The 21,596-nt window shown below is 31.2% G+C and overlaps 2 protein-coding genes across 11 annotated transcripts in view; both read left to right on the forward strand.

Moving 5' to 3' along the window:
- Positions 1-12,127, forward strand: part of LOC111714178 (sodium-dependent nutrient amino acid transporter 1-like) — a 21,001-nt gene extending 8,874 nt beyond the window's left edge. The window contains exons 9-12 of one of the 10 annotated variants that reach the window (XM_023489231.1): positions 134-221; positions 10,256-10,316; positions 11,040-11,683; positions 11,921-12,127. In XM_023489231.1, the coding sequence (XP_023344999.1) occupies positions 134-221; positions 10,256-10,316; positions 11,040-11,061 (171 nt within the window). In that variant the 3' untranslated portion in view covers positions 11,062-11,683; positions 11,921-12,127. The other 9 variants (XM_023489237.1, XM_023489245.1, XM_023489277.1 and 6 more) reach the window with 9 other exon arrangements.
- A 2,716-nt stretch (positions 12,128-14,843) lies between these two features.
- Positions 14,844-21,204, forward strand: LOC111714252 (uncharacterized; the record flags this gene model as incomplete). Its single annotated transcript, XM_023489321.1, is given in 3 exon segments — positions 14,844-14,879; positions 19,984-20,167; positions 21,080-21,204. Coding segments are annotated over 2 exon segments (308 nt in total), but the record flags the coding sequence as incomplete, so codon positions are not given.
- Positions 21,205-21,596: the final 392 nt, after the last annotated feature.

Raw genomic sequence — 21,596 nt, forward strand, 5'->3', positions numbered from 1 at the left:
TTAAAAAAATGCGTCTTTTGGGGATATTCTTTTTTTGTTCTAAATCAATTTACATTATTTTGACGGAGCGTTCCTTAGAAAATTTTCTATTAATATATTATATTTTTTTATTTTTTTATTATTATTTTTCCAGGTTGTTGAAAGTATTCTGCTAGAGCAGCGTGTACAAGAATCTGCCCCGGATTACCGGTTAGGACTGGATATACCTGATTATCATGCAGGAAAAGAATGGAGGACTTAATTTCAAACATTTGGTCCAATATTTTCAGAATTTGAAAATACTTCTAAAATTGTAAATGTTTCTTTCATTCTTATAGATTTGCAATTAGGAGGCCCTTTTGGCACTATTAAGAGCTTTGTCTGACCATGAATTAATGAGATATCCACGTTGTTCTTTCTAAAGATTGATCAGAATCAAAAGTAACTTCTTTCGGAGAAACATTGAAGGAAATCGTCAAAATGTAACACTTAAAATGACCACATTATTGATCAGAGAAAGATTTAAATGGTTTAAACAGTTTCTTTAAAATTTAAGTTCTCTTATGTTTAAAACAGACGGAGGTAGACGGCAGGCTGGTGTTTACGAGAATAGAGTAAACTCTAATTATGGCATGTGAAAACTATTGTGAATGTTATCATTTTAAACATTTGTAATTCATTGCAGGGGTGTATATTGTAGGGGTGTATATTGCAGGGGTGTATATTGTAGGGGTGTATATTGCAGGGGTGTATATTGCAGGGGTGTATATTGCAGGGGTGTATATTGCAGGGGTGTATATTGCAGGGGTGTATATTGCAGGGGTGTATATTGCAGGGGTGTATATTGTAGGGGTGTATATTTTTAAGAATTACCCTTTTATCCCCCTTTTTGATACTTATTGTCCAAAATATTTTTTATTTTCTCCCTAGAAATAAATCATTTTCCCAAAAAACCTAAACATACCTAACGTTTGGAGAAATTTTTTTTCAAAAAGGGTTTAGGGTTGAATGATTTTTTAAAACAAATATACACTCCTGAGCTGAAAACTTAAGAATGATGGATATCGGGATTAATGCTTAATCCACTCTTTTTCTTAATATCCAGATTAAATATTGCTTGTTCTCCTCTCATTTTTAATCTCCAGATTAATTATCCGATCATGATTAAGGATATCCCATTCTAAAGTTTTCAGCTCAGATTTATTAAGTGCAGACGTACAAATATACAGTACAAAAGATTTAGAATAAGAATTTTAAGAATAAAAAACATAATTTAAACTTCCCCATCAAATAAATGACTTGGTTTAGTGAAATTCTGCATATTTAGGATAAAAATATGAATAAGAAAATCGACATGCTTTAAAGACTGTAGATGTGATTTTTCAAACATTGAATTTTTCTTCTAAATTTTAAAAACTGGAATAATGTTAAAAGGGTTCAAGAAAAACAAAGTGTGAAATTTAGATAAAAAGAAAGACAGGAAAAAAGCTTAAATCATGCTTTGGGGTTATGCAATCTGGTAAAATGAGTATAAGTTAAAAATTTGAATGTTATAAAGAATGAAAAGAAGGGATAATATGCTGAAGTGTTAATGTTTGTAGTTTAGTAAGAGATGAAGGAGGAAAAGTAAAAAAATTAAACTGCAGTAAAAAGAAAGTAAAAAATTAGAATGCAGTAAAAAGAAAGTAAAAAATTAGAATGCATTAAAGAAGAAAGTAAAAAATTAGAATGCAGTAAAGAGAAAGTAAAAAATTAGAATGCAGTAAAAAAGAAAGTAAATGATTAGAATGCAGTAAAAAAAGTAAAAAATTAGAATGTAGTAAAAAGAAAGTAAAAAATAAGAATGCAGTAAAAAAGAAAGTAAAAAATTAGAATGCATTAAAGTAGAAAGTAAAAAATTAGAATGCAGTAAAAAAGAAAGTAAATGATTAGAATGCAGTAAAAAAAAGTAAAAAATTATGATGTAGTAAAAAGAAAGTAAAAAATAAGAATGCAGTAAAAAAGAAAGTAAAAAATTAGAATGCATTAAAAAGAAAGTAAAAAATTAGAATGCATTAAAGAAGAAAGTAAAAAATTAGAATGCAGTAAAGAGAAAGTAAAAAATTAGAATGCAGTAAAAATGAAAGTATATGATTAGAATTCAGTAAAAAAAGTAAAAAATTAGAATGTGTAAAAAGAAATTAAAAAAAAAGAATGGAGTAAAAAAGAAAGTAAAAAATTAGAATGCATTAAAACGGAAGTAAAAAATTAGAATTAAAATAACGTTAATTTTTTTGGAAACACCACTCGAACGGCGTTGTAACCTCGTTTCTCCCCAAGCTTTGATTTTTAGCTCAATCAAATTTATTTGGTTAGACTTTCAAATTAACTTTTTTACCAATACCTTCTAAATCAGGTTGTATAGAATACTTTCTTGTTCATGTTGCAAATCTTCATCTTGTTTTTGATTGCGTCAAAGTAGTATTTTGTTCAAACTGGTTGCAAAGCAGTACCTTGATCTAGTTGTTAGCAAAATAGTATCTTGTTTAGTTGGTTGCAAAGTTATGCCTTGTTCTTCTAGGCTGCAATGTGGTATTATGTTTGTTTGGTTGCAAAGCAGTATCTTGTTCTGGTTGGTTGTAAAGCAGAATCTTGTTCTTGTTGTTAGCAAAGCAGTACCTTGTTCTACTTGATTGCAAAATAGTATCTTGTTCTAGTTTGTTGCAAAGTAGTATCTTGTTTTAGATGGTTACAAAGCAGTATCTTGTTTTAGTTGGTTACAAAGCAGTATCTTGTTCTAGTTGGTTGCAAAGCTGTATCTTGGTCTAGTTGGTTGCAAAGCAGTATCTTGGTCTAGTTGGTTGCAAAGTAGTACCTTGTTTTAGTTGGTTCCAAATCAGTATTTTGTTCTAGTTGGTTAAAAAGCAGTATCTTGTTCTAGTTGGTTGCAAAGCATTATCTTGGTCTAGTTGGTTAAAACGCAGTACCTTGTTCTAGTTGGTTGCAAAGTAGTACCTTGTTCTAGTTGGTTCCAAATCAGTATTTTGTTCTAGTTGGTTAAAAAGCAGTATCTTGTTCTAGTTGGTTGCAAAGCATTATCTTGGTCTAGTTGGTTAAAACGCAGTACCTTGTTCTAGTTGGTTGCAAAGTAGTACCTTGTTCTAGTTGGTTACAAATCAGTATCTTGTTCTAGTTGGTTAAAAAGCAGTATCTTGTTTTAGTTTGTTACAAAGCAGTATCTTGTTCTAGTTGGTTGCAAAGCTGTATCTTGGTTTAGTTGGTTGCAAAGCAGTATCTTGGTCTAGTTGGTTCCAAATCAGTATCTTGTTCTAGTTGGTTAAAAAAGCAGTATCTTGTTCTAGTTGGTTGCAAAGCATTATCTTGGTCTAGTTGTTTAAAACGCAGTACCTTGTTCTAGTTGGTTGCAAAGTAGTACCTTGTTCTAGTTGGTTACAAATCAGTACCTTGTTCTAGTTGGTTAAAAAGCAGTATCTTGTTCTAGTTGGTTACAAAGCAGTATCTTCTTCTTGGTGGTTGCAAAGCAGTATCTTGCTCTAGTTGGTTGCAAAACAGTATCTTGTTCTAGTTGGTTGCAAAGCTGGATCTTGTTCTAATTGGTTGCAAAGCAGTATCTTGTTTTTGTTAGTTGCTAAGCAGTATCTTGGTCTAGTTGGTTGCAAAGCAGGATCTTGGTTCAGTTGGTTGTAAAGCAAGATCTTGTTCTAGTTGGTTGCAAAGCTGTATTTTGTTCTAGTGGGTTGCAAAGCAGTAGCTTGGTCTAGTTGGTTGCAAAGCAGGATCTTGTTCTAGTTGATTGCAAATTGGATCTTGTTCTAGTTGGTTGCAAAGCTGAATCTTGTTCTAGTTGGAAGCTGGATCTTGTTCTAATTGGTTGCAAAGCAGTATCTTGTTTTTGTTGGTTGGAAAGCAGTATTTTGTTCTTGTTGGTTGCAAAGCAGTATCTTGTTCTAGTTGGTTGCAAAGCCGTATTTTGTTCTAGTGGGTTGCAAAGCAGTAGCTTGGTCTAGTTGGTTGCAAAGCAGGATCTTGGTCTAGTTGGTTGCAAAGCAGGATCCTTTTCTAGTTGGTTACAAAGCAGTATCTTGTTCTGGTTGGTTGCAAAGCAATATAGTTCTAGTGGGTTGCAAAGCAGTAGCTTGGTCTAGTTGGTTGCAAAGCAGGATCTTGGTCTAGTTGGTTGCAAAGCAGGATCCTTTTCTAGTTAGTTACAAAGCAGTATCTTGTTCTGGTTGGTTGCAAAGCAATATATTATATTGTTATTTGTAAGGCAGTATCTTGGTCTAGTTGGTTGCAAAGCAGTATTTCGGCCTAGTTGGTTGCGAAGCAGTATCTTGGTCTAGTTGGTTGAAAAGCAATATATTATTTTGTTACTTGTAAGGCAGTATATTGATCTAGGTGGTTTCAAAGCAGTATTTTGGTCTAGTTGGTTGCAAAGCAATATATTATTAAGTTAGTTGTAAGGCCATGTTTTTGTACATATAATGGAAGATCACTTAAAATTATGTGTATAGCCCCTTTAATGCTTAAATAACAAACTAATTCCGTTAAGGCCTCGAACTATGTTGTTCCCCGCGGTTTTGATGAAAATATAATAATTTATAGAAACCCAAACTTTCCCCGCCAGTTAATAACAATACTTCATGCATTATGTAGATCCACTTTCTTTATAAGAGTTGGCGATAACAATGACAAAAATATATCTACAGTGGTAGGCGATTATATCAATACAGAGAAGACGACTTTTTACTAAAGTTTTAGTTGTTAACAAGCTTTTTTCGAATTACAAGTTTACAAGTAATCAAAGAGAAGCTTTTTTAATTGACAGCTTCTCTTGACATCTATGATAATGTGTCTCCATGCTGTTTAACCGCTTGATATAAATCAAGATTGAAATCGAAAGTCCTCTTCATTGTATTGATATAAACGCTTACCCTTGTACATAAAGCGTGAGCGTCTTCAAAACAGTTTAAAATAGAAAAATTTTGTGTTTAAATATGTACAAAAATTACAAATTTGGTTTTCATAGTTATGGGACTGTAAAGTAGGCGTATGCATATAGATGGCCGTGCACAAATAGTAATTATTATAAAAGCTTTGTCTGATTAAGTATTAATTAATGTTAATACATATTAATAAATTTGAAAACTGATTACTTTCATTTGTGAATTTCTACCACAGAAAAAAATTTATTAACAATTTTAAACCAAGGTGAACGACAATATTTTCTACATTATGAGATAAAAAAATTCATGGGGACGTTAAAAATTGGGCATTGCTATATTTGCACGAATAACCCCATTCAATTACGCTACTTGTCCTTTTGATTCTCAATAAAGCTTTGTTTTATGTCATTAAAAAGCGTTTTTAAAATATTATCTGGTTTTTTTTTCTGGTTACTTAACAATTGAACTTTTCCTGAAAGCGAATTATTATTTGAATGGACAATGGATAGTCATGTGTAATTCCACATGTAACCCAAACAATTAACAATTAAATATGTGTTACTTATTTTCTTAAATGAAAGTATTAGCAAAAAAGAGGAATTCTTAATTCTTGGAGCACCCGAAAGGGGGCCAAACAATTTTCGCATCTTCATGATAGGTGATAATTTCAAAAAGTTGTCAGTTTTATAGTACTTGAAATGAATCAACATTGTCAAAAGAATTCTTTTAACAATAAGTAATTTTGATGTATTCATATTGTACAAAGCCTTAACAAAAGGAAGGGGGGAAAAGAGAGGGGATGTTATTGAATTTTATATAAAAGAAAGCAAATATAACCCTGAATAATAATACTTGCAGTGTGCAGTTATATTGTTTATTACTTCCAAGGAATATATAATTCTTATCAAATCCGAAATCTAAACCTGGAGGGTATTAACACAGTTTACAGCAATATTATTATTAAAAAACAAGAGTTTTCATTTGTAACTTCTTCAGTAGTTTTTTAGTTTTTTAGGTTAAAAAAATAGAAATAATCATTTTTATTAATTAATGTAGTTTACAGAATACAGATGTCTTCGACAAGCAGTGATGGCTTCCACATTTTTCTAATTGTTTTTGGTAATATTTAAAATTAAGGCTTAGACATAATTTATTCCACCCCATGAGCTATAGAGACCTTCTGAAACCGTTCCTTCCAACATTCTCTAACGAGGGCCAAAATCTGGATTGATGCCCGTCGGTTTTAATTTAGTTCTTTCTAAATCCTAACTTTTTAAAGAGCTTTTAGTTCTGCTTTTTTAATATCAATCATCAAGATTTTACCATTAAATAACGTTTACTATGCGCCACTGTTAATATTATTCTATCTGTTAAAGAGACTGTAGGCTTAATTTATAGTAACCATTTATGCAAAGATGGCAAGGGTTCCCTTGAAATCTTAATCTGACCAACAATGTTGAAGTTACCGTCGTTTTCTTGACTTGAAAAGTTGTGATATTTTATTTAGGCTTATGTACTCTAGCTGGTGGACTAGTATACTATATTGCAAGAATATGGTTTGCAAGGTATGGTACAGGGTGTTCGCTAATCCTAACAATTCAGAGATAACCTGAATGATTGTCTTTGGTCTTACAGAGTTACCCACAAAGGATGAGACTTTAATGGCAACCGAAAATGATCTGAACGATGAATTTGTTTTTTTTTGTCTTGAAGATAATCTATATATGATCTACTAAATGATATAATAAAAGAAAAAGTTACAATTTTCATGGAGATTTTTTTTTATGAATTTCGTATAGTAATCTCTGAAGTCTCATCTTTTGTGGGAAACCCTTTATATGATGAAAAATGCTATTAAAAAACTCCTCTGATAAACTTATTACATAGTTATGCAGACTTTTTTAGTTAAACACACTTTGTTTTTTGCTATCAATGATTAAAGATAATTTTCAGTGCATATTTAATAGAATACTCTTTTTTACATTTGATCAAGTAAGATTGAATGAAAGGAGATTTGTTCCCCCAAAGTAAGTGTTGTTAATCAATTTGGTTCGGTTTTTTCTTTATATGTTTTCTCAGGTTCATATTTGGGAAAGTGTTATAAAAATAAATGTTTAAAAAAGGTTTATACTTTTATTCTTATTTCTATTCTATTGTATTTCTCTTGTACTGTATTGTGTCAACTTTAACCCTGACAGAAATTTTATGTTAAAAATAATCAAAAATAATCCAGACACCTTCCAAAACCTATCTTAAAGGGAGTTTTGATTTTGTTTTTTAAAATAATATTTTGCTTACAACTTGTTTTCGAACGTTCCTGGAAAATATGAAAATGTCGTCTTCATTACCAAAAATCCTCGAAACAGGAATAAATGTTTTTATAAGTAACTCTCAGATCATAACAATTAAGACATATTATGAAAAATCAACTATATATAAATGTGGCGAAAGATAATCGATGACTATAGGTTGTAATATCTGAATGATTTGTTTGAAATTAAATTGATTTTTTTGCGGTCTAAGTCGTATGTTGCAATTTTCTCAATTTGTATGGACACAATGTTATTCGGTATGAAACGTCTTTAACAATTTTCTCCTTATAGACGCAACAGATAGAAGTAAGATTAGTGGCGAACAAAAGCGCTTTTTTATCGCATTAAGCCTTTACCCTCTTTCATTTTTCGCTAACACTCCCTTTAAACCTATCTAAAACCTATCTAAAACCGAATCAAACACGATCCAAAACCTTTCTAAAACGAACCAAAACCTATCTTAAACCTATCTAAAACCTATCTAAAAACGAATCAAACACGATCCAAAGCCTTTCTAAAACGAACCAAAACCTTTTTTATAAACGAATCAAAACATATCTAAAAACGAACCAAAAACGATCCAAAAACCTTTCTAAAGCGAACCAAGACCTTTTTAAAAACGAATCAAAACCTTCCTAAAAACGAACCAGAAACGATCCAAAACCTATCTAAAACGAACCAAAAACTATTTAAAAACGAATCAAAACCTTCCTAAAAACGAACCAGAAACGATCCAAAACCTATCTGAAACGAACCAAAACCTATTTTAAAAACGAATCAAAACCTATCTAAAAACGAACCAGAAACGAATCAAAACCTATCTAAAGTGAACCAAAACCTATTTTATAAACGAATCAAAACATATATAAAAACGAACCAGAAACGATCCACAATCTTTCTAAAACTAACCAAAACCTTTTTTATAAACGAATCAAAACATATCTAAAAACGAACCAAAAACGATCCAAAAACCTTTCTAAAACGAACCAAACCCTATTTAAAAACGAATCAAAACCTTCCTAAAAACGAACCAGAAACGATCCAAAACCTATCTAAAACAAACCAAAACCTTTTTTAAACGAATCAAAACCTATCTAAAAACGAACCAGAAACGATCCAAAATCTTTCTAAAGCGAACCAAAACCTATTTTATAAACGAATCAAAACATATCTAAAAACGAACCAGAAACGATCCAAAACCTATCTAAAAACTATCCAAAACCTATCTGAAAACGAATTTGTTAAAACGGGTTTTCCATTATTTTAGGATTAAATATTAAAAGGTTAAAAAAAGCAAACTTTATCAAAAACAAAATGATTAGTGTTCATTTTGATAAATAGTAGATATAAATCTATCAAAATAAATTAATAATTGCATATAAATTTAACAGTTATTATGCTTACATATTATTTTTGGTCGTTTGATAGTTCTTTATTATTTATTAATAATGGCATGTTTTTAACATTAACATATCATTAGTGGAATATATGTGGAGCCAAACATAATAAAGGATAATATATAAGAAATAGTGGAATAATATATAAGGAGCCAAACATAATAAAGAATAATATTTAAGAAATAGTGGAATATATGTGGAGCCAAACATAATAAAGAATAATATATAAGAAATAGTGGAATATATGTGAAGCCAAACATAATAAAGGATAATATATAAGAAATAGTGGAATATATATGGAGCCAAACATAATAAAGGATAATATATAAGAAATAGTGGAATATATGTGGAGCCAAACATAATAAAAGAAAATATATAAGAAATAGTCAATGGGATTTTTCACCTATTTTATAATACAAGTATTTCCAAATTCTAGGATTACCCATATATCTTAGCAACCTGATGGTGTACTAACAGAATTCTTATTTTAAAATATCTAAGATCTACGACATTGGGTTGCAAAGATATATGGATTAGAAAATCAGAATAGGTGTCAAAGACACAATGCCTGCTAATATTACAACTTAAACAAGTTTCTTAATTTTTAATTCTTTGGTTTACTAACCATAGTTTTATGGTATATAGTACTTCAAGGCCCAGACTTTTAGAATTTTCTTAATACAATCATATAAGAAAAGAACTATGATCTTTTAAAATATAAATTTTAATGGATCAAATAATCTATGGTTGAAATATCAATTTTTTCACCATCAGATTCTCAAGATAAGGGGATTACAAACTTTTAGTTTGTTGCAAAGACTTTGTTTCTTCAAATCAAAGAGGTCGGATCAAACAATTAGTTTCGCGTTTTTGCTCGAAATGAATTTATTTGCACGAAATTTTGCATCAATTTCGTATTAATACGAAACCAGTTTTGCATAATTTTGCGCATTAATACAAGGTCATAGTTTTTGCACAAAATCGTGCCTTGCTCAAGATAAAGAAAAAATTGAAATTTTTTAAAATGTAGTAATGCATGAATAGAAACACAAAGAAAAAATGTGAAGTAGTTTCAGTATATTTTTTTCATGGCTGCATTCTATTTTATTACTGAGCAATACTCACAATATTATCATATTTATAGCTTAGACACTGTGAAAATGTTGATTACTTTCATTAATAAAATTTGTCATGATAATCATTGGGAAAATGCAAAAAAGGTACTAATGGAGACGTCTCAGTTTTACTGATAACATCTTTGTATTAATCTATAGATATTGATACATTTCTCTTGTTTTGGTGTCTGCTTGTTTTTTTTTTACCTATCTCCGTCGGCTGGACGTCTTAAATGACGGAGTGATAAATTGATTCATTTCCTGAAATTTGCTATCTAAATTAAACGAAATACCTCGAAATAGCGAAATAGCTCAAAATAACGAAATAGGTCGCATAACGCAAACTCTGATTTTCTAATATACCAAAATCTTTGCAACCAAATGTCGTAGACCGTTTATCTTTTAAAATGTTCTTCTGTTAGATCAAACAATCTTTAAGTTTTACAGAAATTTCTTTCCATGTTTTGTAATTTGGAACAGCCTGCATAATATTATAAAATACCATTCAGAAAGTTTGATGATACCTTCGAAACCTGTTTCTCCCGATTGTCCAATGTTTCGCAGAAAAAGGTAAAAATTAAGCAATTCAAATAAAAATCAGATGTTATCTTTTAAGTGACTCTCGATTTAAAAAATTGCAAGTTCGATTCACAACGGTATCCTTTAATGCATTAAACATCTATCTGCTTGTTTTTAAAAATTGATAATTTTCAACTGTGGTTTTTTTGCAAAATGTTTTGTCTCAGAAACAATGAAGGATTTTGTGAAAATTAAACACCGTTCACTTCTTATATTATTAATGAGTTAAAGTTTGAAAGAATTGTGAATCCGGCAAGACCTTTTTAATCGGAAGATCACTTAAAAATGCAAAATTGATATTTAGTGTCAGGACTCAGGGATCATACAGATTTTTTAAACATGTAATAAAACAAAAACAAATAAAACACACTTAAAGAAATTGAGTTTTTGCCACAAACTCTGATTTTCTAATTTTAATATCATTGCAAACCAATGTTGTAGACCTATAATATTTCAAACTATGAATTCTGTTAGATCACATGATAAGTTTGAAATATCAAAGGTTTATATCCTCAGGTTGCAAATATAAGGATTACAAAAATTGAATTTGCGGCAAAGACTCAATTCTTTTACAAGGTTTTTTTTTCATTTTGGTAATTTGAATATTTTTTTCAAGTAGATTATATCAAAGTACTATTTGATCACGAACAAATATTTGTATTTCGTAAACCAAATTTTTTATGTATTTTTGTTGAAGCTTGTTTTCTTGTGAAGGTTGAAGATGTGGATGCTGTGAGGAGGTTTAGTGGAAGCCAGATGTGGGATCCAGATTCTTCATTCAAAATGAGGAAAAATTAAAGGGATTGTTTTATTCATTCATAGTGACCTTAGATACAGAGACTGTAAGGGAAATTTCAAGTGACACTCCATGCAACGATGGTAATGCCTGATTTACAAAGTATAAATTAGATATGCAAGTTTTTGTTACTTAAAACGGTTTATTTCAATTTGCGGTTTCTCTGCGAAAGTGACTTGCGCATTTCTTGGTTAGGAGAACTTCACAGAACTAACGAATTAGAAAAACAACAGTTTCTTACCTATTTTTGATCAGATTAAGGTTTCAAGGGTACCGTTTTAAATCGGACATTGCCATTTTTGCATGGATGGTCACTCATGAAATTAATTTTAATTAGTGTCAAATGTCAATAGTGATCAAAAGATTGTAAGCTCTCAAGCAAAAACATACAAGAATTTTCCCGCTTGCTTTTTTTAACTTAAAGCTAAAAGCAAGAGCCCTAAAGTTATCAAATCAACATGTCTAGAGCTACGAAAAAGTAAAAATGAGTTAGTAACTCAATATCAAAGGCCAAAGCATTGCAACACTTTAAAGTCGTCCTATAGAGTCTTGATAATGCATGGTTATACATCGAAAGAATTCATCAAATGTTGTATTCTTCACTTACTAATAATGGAATGTTTCAGATATTTAGTTTTTAATTAAATGATTATTTAGATCTCTTTAAAACTGTTCCCGCATATTCATGGCTATTTATTTATTTTCGCAAATACTGAGATTTACGTAAAATAGTATAAAACCCATTGAAAAATTGTCAAGACGACATTTGATAAATTCTTTCGATGTATGGCTCATTTAGGGTTTAACTGTAGCAGTTTGAATCTACGTATATGTGTTATGAATCGTTAATGCACCAAACCCGGGACCAAACTCATTTATCAACAATATATTTGTATAGTTAGTTAAATAAATTTTTTTTTTTTTTTTCATCGTCTCTGCCACAACTTTTAGGATTATGAATTTGTTAAATGATCTTTAGAATAAAACTGATTTTTTATCGTTTTAATTTATTATTACTTCAGCCAATATTTTGCTTTTAGTTTTTTTCTGGTAAAGAACAAATATATGCACATAATAAAAACTGCTGATGTCTCCATTGCTTATTTACAGTGGTCGGCGTTTATATCAATACAATGAAGACGAAATTTGATTTCAATTTCGTTTTCTAAAAGCTTGATCAAACAGCATATTAATACACAATACACATAAACATGAAAAAAAGTTGTTAAATAATAGCTTCTTTTTTTTTACTTGTAAAATTATTTTTGTGAAAAACGCTTGTTAACAATAAAAACTTCAATAAAAAAGTCGTCTTCATTGAATTGATACAAACACTGGTCACTGTATCAAATTAAAACTATAAGAGTGATTATATTAATTCTTTTAATGCATAATAGAACAAAACTAACTTTTTACACTGTAATTTATTATAAATTCATAGTTTATTTTTTTTATTTTTTTTTATGTTTTTCTTACATTTACAATATTGAGATTTCTAGCGGAATGAAATAATCGTGTGCGCGTAAAGTCCGCATTTTGTGCGCATTCATTGCGTAGTGTCCTAGAATGCACGTAATCCTAAAATATGAAATATGAAAACAATAATGTTTGAAAAGTCAGAACAAACATTTATTTCCACCATTGTTGACCAAAGATCTTTCCAAACAAAAAAAATTGCAAAAATTAAAAGTTACATGTCCATGAAACCCAAAATGTGTGGCTTTCAACAGCACGAAAACTCGAATTATGTAGCTTACTGCATTTTTAACAAAAAAATAAATAAAAATTACTACGTAAGACGACATTATGTATATGCTTTAAAAAAGTAATGGTTAAGATTTTCCAATAAAGGGGCCTTAGATGGGGGGTCCTCAACGGGCGCTGAGCCCCAGTGGACCCCCCCCCCCACGCTTAAATTTAACCTAGTGGAGTGATATATTTTGCTTTATCTTAAATGCTTCATCATCTGGATCTCCAATGTGGTGACTTTTGAATTTGAGAATAAATGTTTGATTACGTTTCCCTTTTGTCCATTTGACAGCCCAATTTTTCTTTTTAAATAATCTTTTTTTTCTTCTTTATTTTCTTATCAACCTTTTTATCGATCTTGATGGTTATTATGTAGTTAAAATTGATGAGGGTCTACCCAGACCGAAATATATTTTCAATAAATGTGGAACTAAAATCTATTTCTTTTACTCTACACAGGTTTGGTCTATCACCATCACCGAATTATAAATCTTTAATTACAGTCATTACTGCAGGGCATGACCACTACGGATTATTAATAAGGTTTTGAATTAGACCATAAAACTGCATTTTTAAAAGGAGATCAATTGATGATCCTTGAATTAATTTTTTTCTCTACAGGATATGACCACAATTCGGAATATCGAGGCGGTATTAAACTAATCTGTAGGGTAGCATTTAAGGAGGAGAAGGATATTTAATCCCTCAAGCAAAGTCGTTACTGCAGGATCACAACGGGATATCGACATGAAATAAATATCGTAGTAAACCCTATATCTGTAAACCTGGACATACCTGCATATATATTACGTTGTACATGATCTGTAATAACTTCGCTCGTTATTAATTAACTACGCTTGTAAAAAAAACTACGTGAAACTTGTATCACGATTTAGCTTAATTAACTATACTTGTAAATAACGTACGTAAAACTTGATATTAAGTTTATCAATCTAGCCTGTATCATAGAACTCAAAATATAGAGTCGTATCCGGATTGATATTGACTAAAGTATTATTGAGGAACCTTAAGTTCAAGATTGAGTTGTATCTTGTAAGAAAGATACCTTAGAATACAGACAAAGTCATATCCGGATTGATATTGACTAAGGTATTATTGAGGAACCTGGAGTTTGAGATTGAATTGTATCTTGAAAGACAGATACCTGAGACTACAGATAGAGTCGTATCCGGATTGATATTGACTAAGGTATTATTGAGGAACCTGAAGTTTGAGATTGAGTTGTGTCTTGTTAGACAGATACCAAAGAATACAGACAAAGTCATATCCGGATTGATATTGACTAAGGTATTATTGAGGAACCTGGAGTTTGAGATTGAGTTGTGTCTTGTTAGACAGATACCAAAGAATACAGACAAAGTCATATCCGGATTGATATTGACTAAGGTATTATTGAGGAACCTGGAGTTCGAGATTGAGTTGTATATCTTGTTAGACAGATACCTGAGAATACCGAAGGTTATACCTGGATTGGTACTGATCTTAAAGTATTTAGAATGGTATATTCTTAATCACGATCTTTTTATTAATCTGGAGATTAATAACAAGAGGAGAAGAAGCATAATTAAATTAGATTAAGAAAAAGAGGAGATCAAGCATTGATCTCGATATCCACCATTTTTAAGTTTTTAGCTCTGATCAATGTTTTTTTGGATCAATGCAGTTACACATTTATTTAGGGTAAACAGGGGTAAAGAAGGGAGAGATTAATTGTACAGTCGTGTGATTAATTGTACAGTTGTGTGATTAATTGTACAGTCGTGTGATTAATTGTACAGTCGTGTGATTAATTGTACAGTCGTGTAATTAATTGTACAGTCGTGTGATTAATTGTAATGTATCCCGGGTATTTCAGATAATGACTGAATCAGTTATTAATTAAAATGGGTTTGTTTACACTGCACAACTGCTCTACTGCTGTGTCTCATGTTCAATGGACTAGTTATAAGACCTAACTTGAGTTTAAAAGCCGTCTTCCTATTCCTGAGGTTTCTGGTTCTAAGCTTAATAAAATATGCGCGGGGATTACTAAATAATTGAAGAAACATGCTGTATCATTTTCAAAATAGTTTAGTCTGAGCGTCGCACTGAGAGTTTTTTTCTTTGTTTTTTTTCTCCATCTTATTTTTTTCTCAGTTATCATTCTATGCATCCAAAGGAAACTATGCACTATATAGAATTAACTTTAAATTCTTATGGACTTACCTGTTTTCACTAAATCGGAACAAAATTTCTGCTGAAGCTTATAGTGTGCACTCAACTCAGCTGTAGTTACATGAATACCTTAAAAAGTACAAAATATTCTGTGTCAAAAGTAGTTTTCAAAAATTTTAATGCATGTAAATATTAATTATCTGAGATTTTTATAATGTAAACATAAATATTACTAGGCAATGTACATATAACAGCTTGCAAATCATTTGCACAACAATTCAACAATTACGTTCTGTAAACAGGGAATAGAGTTTTTCAGCCCTTTTACTCATTAAAAAGACTGGAAAATTATCTTTTATATAAGTCGGATATTCCAAAATCTCAGCTGACCGATGTTGTTTAAAAACCTATATTACATATATCTGAACCCTCTTATATTTTACTTCTTTATCAAGTAGTCTTGAACCCAGAACTCCTTGATGGAAAAGAATCCTAAAACGAGAGGTTGCAGCATTCTTTAGTTTAGAATTGTTAAGTTTCGAACAGGTTTGATGGACCTTCAAAATAGGCCATTTTTTTGCAGATCATTTAACTGGGACCTCTTTAGGAAATAAACATTATAGTAATCCAATTATGTAAGTTTATTTTTTTAACTCTCTGCAATATAGATTTGAATAGAATAATAAAATTTATTAACTGTTTTAAAACAGAGAGATTTTCTAACATTCGACATAGTTTGACTCGGAACGGAAGCATCGAACGACAAAATATTACTTAAACGACCCGTCCTAAAATTAGAAATTATATAATGTAGATCAGTTAGTACAGTTGTAAATCGGACTCACCACTCTACAAATGAAAGGTCACTTCAAATTACACCTGCATCTACGGCAAATATATAGCTATCTATCTTTCTATCTATCTATCTATCTATCTATCTATCTATCTATTAATCCATTTATCTTTAAGACAACTATTTATCACATAATATGAATTGGTTTCCTTTTAAAAGAGGAGTATTCCATGAGGTGAGCCGCTTCACGCAAATCTGCCCCTTCAGTAAAAGTAAATTCAGCCTATATAAAGCATAAAGTCTTAACGCGTCAACCTTGTTGCACCGGATAGTCCTGTCCATCGAGCTATAGGTACAGATACAAACTGGGACCGGAAAGGTTGACCCGGCCAGGAAATTTAAATGTACTACGGCTGCCCGTGGCTTCGTCCCATCATATTTCTGATGGTTTTCAATCCAATCATTGAATTTCTACAGAGTAAGAATTATTGTGGATTTAATCTGAATGGAGAGAAAAGTATTACTCTGCCCTATGCTGACGATTTTTGCCTGATAACAACAGATCTGAGAAAACATGAAAAAATTCAAAATGAAATAAAATCCAAGATTAAAAGTATGGGAATGAGATTAAAACCAGCAAAATGTAGATCATTTTCCATCAGATCAGGTGTACCTAGCAGAATAAGCTTTACTTTTGGTGAAACTGAAATTCCAAATATATTTCAAGAAGAGCAACAACTTGTACAACACATGACGCAAGCATACACTAGAATAAGAATACTGGGGGATGAAAGAGTTAACTCTGCTTTACAATCTACATTAGACAGGGATTAAATTGGCTCCGCAAAGATTTAATCACAGACTATGCAGAAAAAAATGTTTCAACAAGCCAAATTAGAGAACTATGTTCAAGCAGAAATACCTGAGTGGGATGACCAAGCTTCAAAACATCAATGCTATAAAAAAGTATCTTTTAAAAATGAAACTTTCTGCAGAGAGAACATTCAGAAACACTCATAAAACTAGGACATTTTCTCTGTCTGCCTTTTGAAATCGGCTCAAGAGGATATATCTCACCATCATGTAAAACAAATCTAAAGAAACTGATTACGTTTTGCAAAACCAGTGTTTGTTTCAAAGCAATGTGCGAAAATCTATCAACTCTTGCAGTGCTGTCATCATACCACATTTTAGAAAACGAAAAACACTAGACTGAGACCAAGAAACTCCATTTCTGAAAACCATCTCATGAACTAAACTATACTCATGCTAAAAGTCTTGTCTGGCACCTGTTTTTTGGCAAACCCTTTCAATTATAAAATGCGATATCCAGAGAGAAGAGTATTAATATTAAATTGTTAACTTTTATATTGTTTAATGTAATTTTGCATTAGACAAAGGTAAATGTTGAATATACTAAACTGTCAGTTTAAATCTGCTTGTCTTGGCTTGTCGTCATTATTTACGTACACATTATTGAAAATCTGATCCTAGTTCTATATTCAATAATATTCATTGCATGGTTGAAATGGTATTTTTGTCTGTCTGTCTGTGTGTGTGTGAATCAGCTGGTGAAAAGCTGTATATATATAAAGTGTACGAGAGAGTCAGTATTGATCCTGCCCCCGCCCCTGTTAAACTATATACAACCCGGCTCTATCTATTCTTCGCAAATACTCCTTGGTTGCAAATTCAAATCTTATCTTTCAACAGCAACAACAATTCATCAGGTAATATTTCAAGGAACATTATAGCAGCGGTTCTTATCATATTACAGCAATTTAAACCGGCAAATTGTATCAACAAAAAAGTAAATATGTAATTCTTTAAAAAGTTTTAAAGGACATTAATAAATAATAATGTATCTTTAAAATAGTTCATGAAGGTAAAACAAAACCAATAAAAAGAATTTGTGCAAAAAAAAAACGCAGACTCACTTGGATAGTTATAAGTTCTATTTATCTCAAATTCTACAATATATGCTCAATTTTATCAAAGAAATTGAGCCACAAACTTTGATTTTCTAATCTTTATAACTTGGCAACATTGGTATATTGTGAACATTTACCAGTCAAAGTAACTTGTTAGATGCTCGAAATCAAGGAGAATTGAACAGAAGGAGGGGGCGATAGGGTTTCGTACACTTTGCTGTGACGGTTTTGGACTGCTGAAGAACTAGTTTTTGCGTAACAACAATAATAAAGATTGTACACAATAACACAAATGATAAACAGACATCTGGCGCAATCGTAGATCTTAGATATTTGAAAAATATAAATTATGTTATTTAAAATAATCTAAGTTTAAAATTTTAAAGATTTTCACCAATAGTAAGCAAAGATATAGTAATTAGAAAATGTGTGTTTGTGGCAAAAACTCAATTCATTAAGATGTCTGAAAATGATTCAAGTTTGTTTCTAAAGAACAGGTGCGGGTTAGTCATTTTATTGCAGATTTTATGTTTTTATTTTGTTTTCAATAAAACAAGTTGACAGGGATTAAGGTTAAACTATATAATCAGAACTTGTTTAAATTTTGTTGAAAAATGGTAAGTTTTCTCTCTGCATAATGCGTCCTATTTCTTGCAGAAAATGACAATCAAGGATAAAATAAAATCATCTGGATTATACCCAACCAACTAATTTAGTTTAATGTATGTCAACATTTGTCAATTAATACTATTATCCAACTTTTCCTAGAAATCATACTCCCTCTTTTCCTGTTAACCCCCCCCCCCCCCCCGAATTTGAGGGGTGGCCACCCCCATACACGTACACAGAAATTGAATACTACAAATACCGTTCTAAACTTACTTAAATAGAAAAATAAAGTGTCAGCAAAATTATATTTTTCTTAAAGGAAAGGGTGGGGGCGGGGGGGGGGGCAATGTTTAACCCTGTATGGACAGGTCGACAGTAGCCAATAAGCAACTTGTTCAAATTATTTGTAAGCAGAAGGCAATATAAAAAATAATAACTTAAAAAATATTTCTTAAAGGTCCACAAATTATGTTTGTAAATACGTATCTAAGAAATATATTTTCTTCCTATACCTATTTTCCTGTCAACTGTGGTTAAAAACAACTGCTATGAATGCATATTCACAAGTGAAAAGTGTAAAAAGTTTTTTTCGTAACTGTGTTGTGATTCTGTTTTCTCCACAAGTTTGGGTAAAAAGATCTTGTTTATACAATATATTGATTATTTATGTTGAGAGAGTAGTTTGTTGGTCAATCTCTCCTACCCCCTCTTCACCCTTTTTCGTCCTTCTCCCCCCTCTTTCCGCCCTCCCCCTCACTTACATTTTCCCCTTTTTAACCCCTCCCCCCTCTACCAGTTTAAGATTCATGCTTGCTGACTATAAAATGTTCAGTGTAGAACTTTCTTTCTTTGCATGAGTCATATTGATGGTAGCTTGTTTATGTTAAAACCCTGTGGCCTGTATCTCAGTTATCAGAACCAGCAGAAACAGCCGTGAATTTAAAAAATCGTCTAATGACTTGGTGGCCGATAGACGACATTCATGGTCTACCAATAGATAAATCGGCTCGGTCGTTGCCCGTGGAATTTACTTTTACGCTCTGCGTTAAAACAGTTAATCCGAGGAATAATGGTTACCCATTTTATGAATTTGAACTGGCAATAGGTAGTTTAGCGAAGTAGCTCAAATTCATTAAGTTCGGTTCCAAGACAAATAAAATAAATACTGGCCGGCGCGGCTGACACGCACCGAGCCATTTAAAATATACATTCAGCGGCTCTATGTTTACAATTAACACACGTACAAATTCACAACTCATCAACTCTGTTTATGTATAATATATGTGAAATTTAAAAACAAAATAAACATAAAACCTGCACATGAATTATATGAAATATAATTGAATAGATGATTTGAAGTAGAAACTCTTTGAATTTGTAATGAATAAGTAAATAACTCATAAAAGGATCGATATTTCATGAATATATTAATTATTTAAGCATGAGTCATCTTTGTAATAAAGCTCTTTGCTATTAAAAATATAAACATATATATATATATACATATATATGCGTATGCCATGGCTGAAAACCAATAATAATAATAGTATCAATAATAATAATAAATCCTAATTCTAAAAAGTTCAAATATTATAAAATGATTAGAATGGATGATGATATTGGAAGCCTGCAACCCTGGCAGATCTACTCTAGCCTCTACCTTGTGTTCTGGTGTGTTGCCGCGTACTTTGATCATTTCCTTCTCACATTCGTCTTCTGCATCGCCTTCGGGGTCATCTCGGAGATAGCCACCAAGTATATGAACGGGGAACAATTTTCCAACAAAAAGGTAATTCAAGGATTGTAAGCTGAGTTCTTAGAGACTCTCCAGTTTAGGTGTTTACGATTTACAACCCTTGTCAAGTATGAATAAGATAACCTTATTTTTCTAGCTAAAAATAGATTTTATAAAATTGTGGTTCATCTACCAAAGTTTACATTGCAAAGGAAATTTTACACTTTTCAATATGGAAAAACGATTTCTCAGAAGACAGAGGTGCCTTTGTTAATCGGACTATGCTACATCTATTAATTGTTATTCTTTTTAAAACTGGCCTTTTCTTCAGGTTCATTTCTTAATTATAAACTCATACATTTTTTAAATTCGTTTTTTAACTCTTCGCAAAAGAAAACTGGAAATAAAGTTTTGTTTTGCTAATTCTATTTACATACAATGGCATGTGCAAAGTACTACTACATAAGCAATAAAACTCTCCGGCTTGCAAATAATTTGCATACTTTTCATTTTCACCGTTTTTGCGATGCGGGTACATCATGTTTTTAAGGAACTGTAAATTTTATTTCAAGTGACCCTCCATTTCATGAGATGCAATTCACAATTCATAAATGTACCGTTTAAACCTTCATATAAATAAAATTTACCTTCTCAGAAAGTGTTAAATTCTGTAAAGTTCTTTCCTTTTCTCTGCTGAATAAATCCACACTTATATTAAATACACTCAAATGAAAAACTACTAGTATGAGATAGAAAATATAATATTTTTTTAGATTCAGTTTTTAAAGGTTTTGGTGATAATATCATTAAAGAATATACCAATATCGAAATGACTTATTAAAACTTGTGAAATATGCCTATCAACCGTTTCTTTATTTAGATCAGAATGTTAGTGATTTCGATACTGAAAAATGATATTACTCAATCATAATGTCTTATCATTCATTTACCATTTTCTTACTCTAGAATGACGAACACACTTCGCTGGTGAGCTTGGCCAAAAACGAGGCCACCCTGGTCCCCGGCCTCACTCAGATGGCCAAAGCCGAGGCCAGTAGGACTCAAGAAACGGAGGACAACATTCGAGACAGGAAATTTATTCAAAATCTTGAAAACCTTTTTGTATTTCATCTCCTTTCCCTAGATAACTATACATGTAACATGCAAATACATTGTTAAGTACATAAGATGGCAACATAGTATTTGTACACTCTCAGTACATCTGTATTCTTACGTCACAAGTGTCAACTCAGTGTTTATTGATAAAAGTGATAGTTTAAAGATAAAGAGCTTATCTTACAGTGGAAAAAGGTACAATTTTATGTGTTAATTATTTTCTGTTTTTACACTTTTTTATTTAATCTTGAAAAATATGTCAAATAATATAATGAGAAAATTTGACACTTGACGTCGTGTCTTATTGATCCATTTCTCTGTTGCCACCTATTGTAATTGATAATCTATGTGTATACATGTAACAAAG

Source organism: Eurytemora carolleeae, unplaced genomic scaffold (assembly GCF_000591075.1).
Source record: "Eurytemora carolleeae unplaced genomic scaffold, Eaff_2.0 scaffold149, whole genome shotgun sequence".
Taxonomy (NCBI): Eukaryota; Metazoa; Arthropoda; class Copepoda; order Calanoida; family Temoridae; genus Eurytemora; species Eurytemora carolleeae.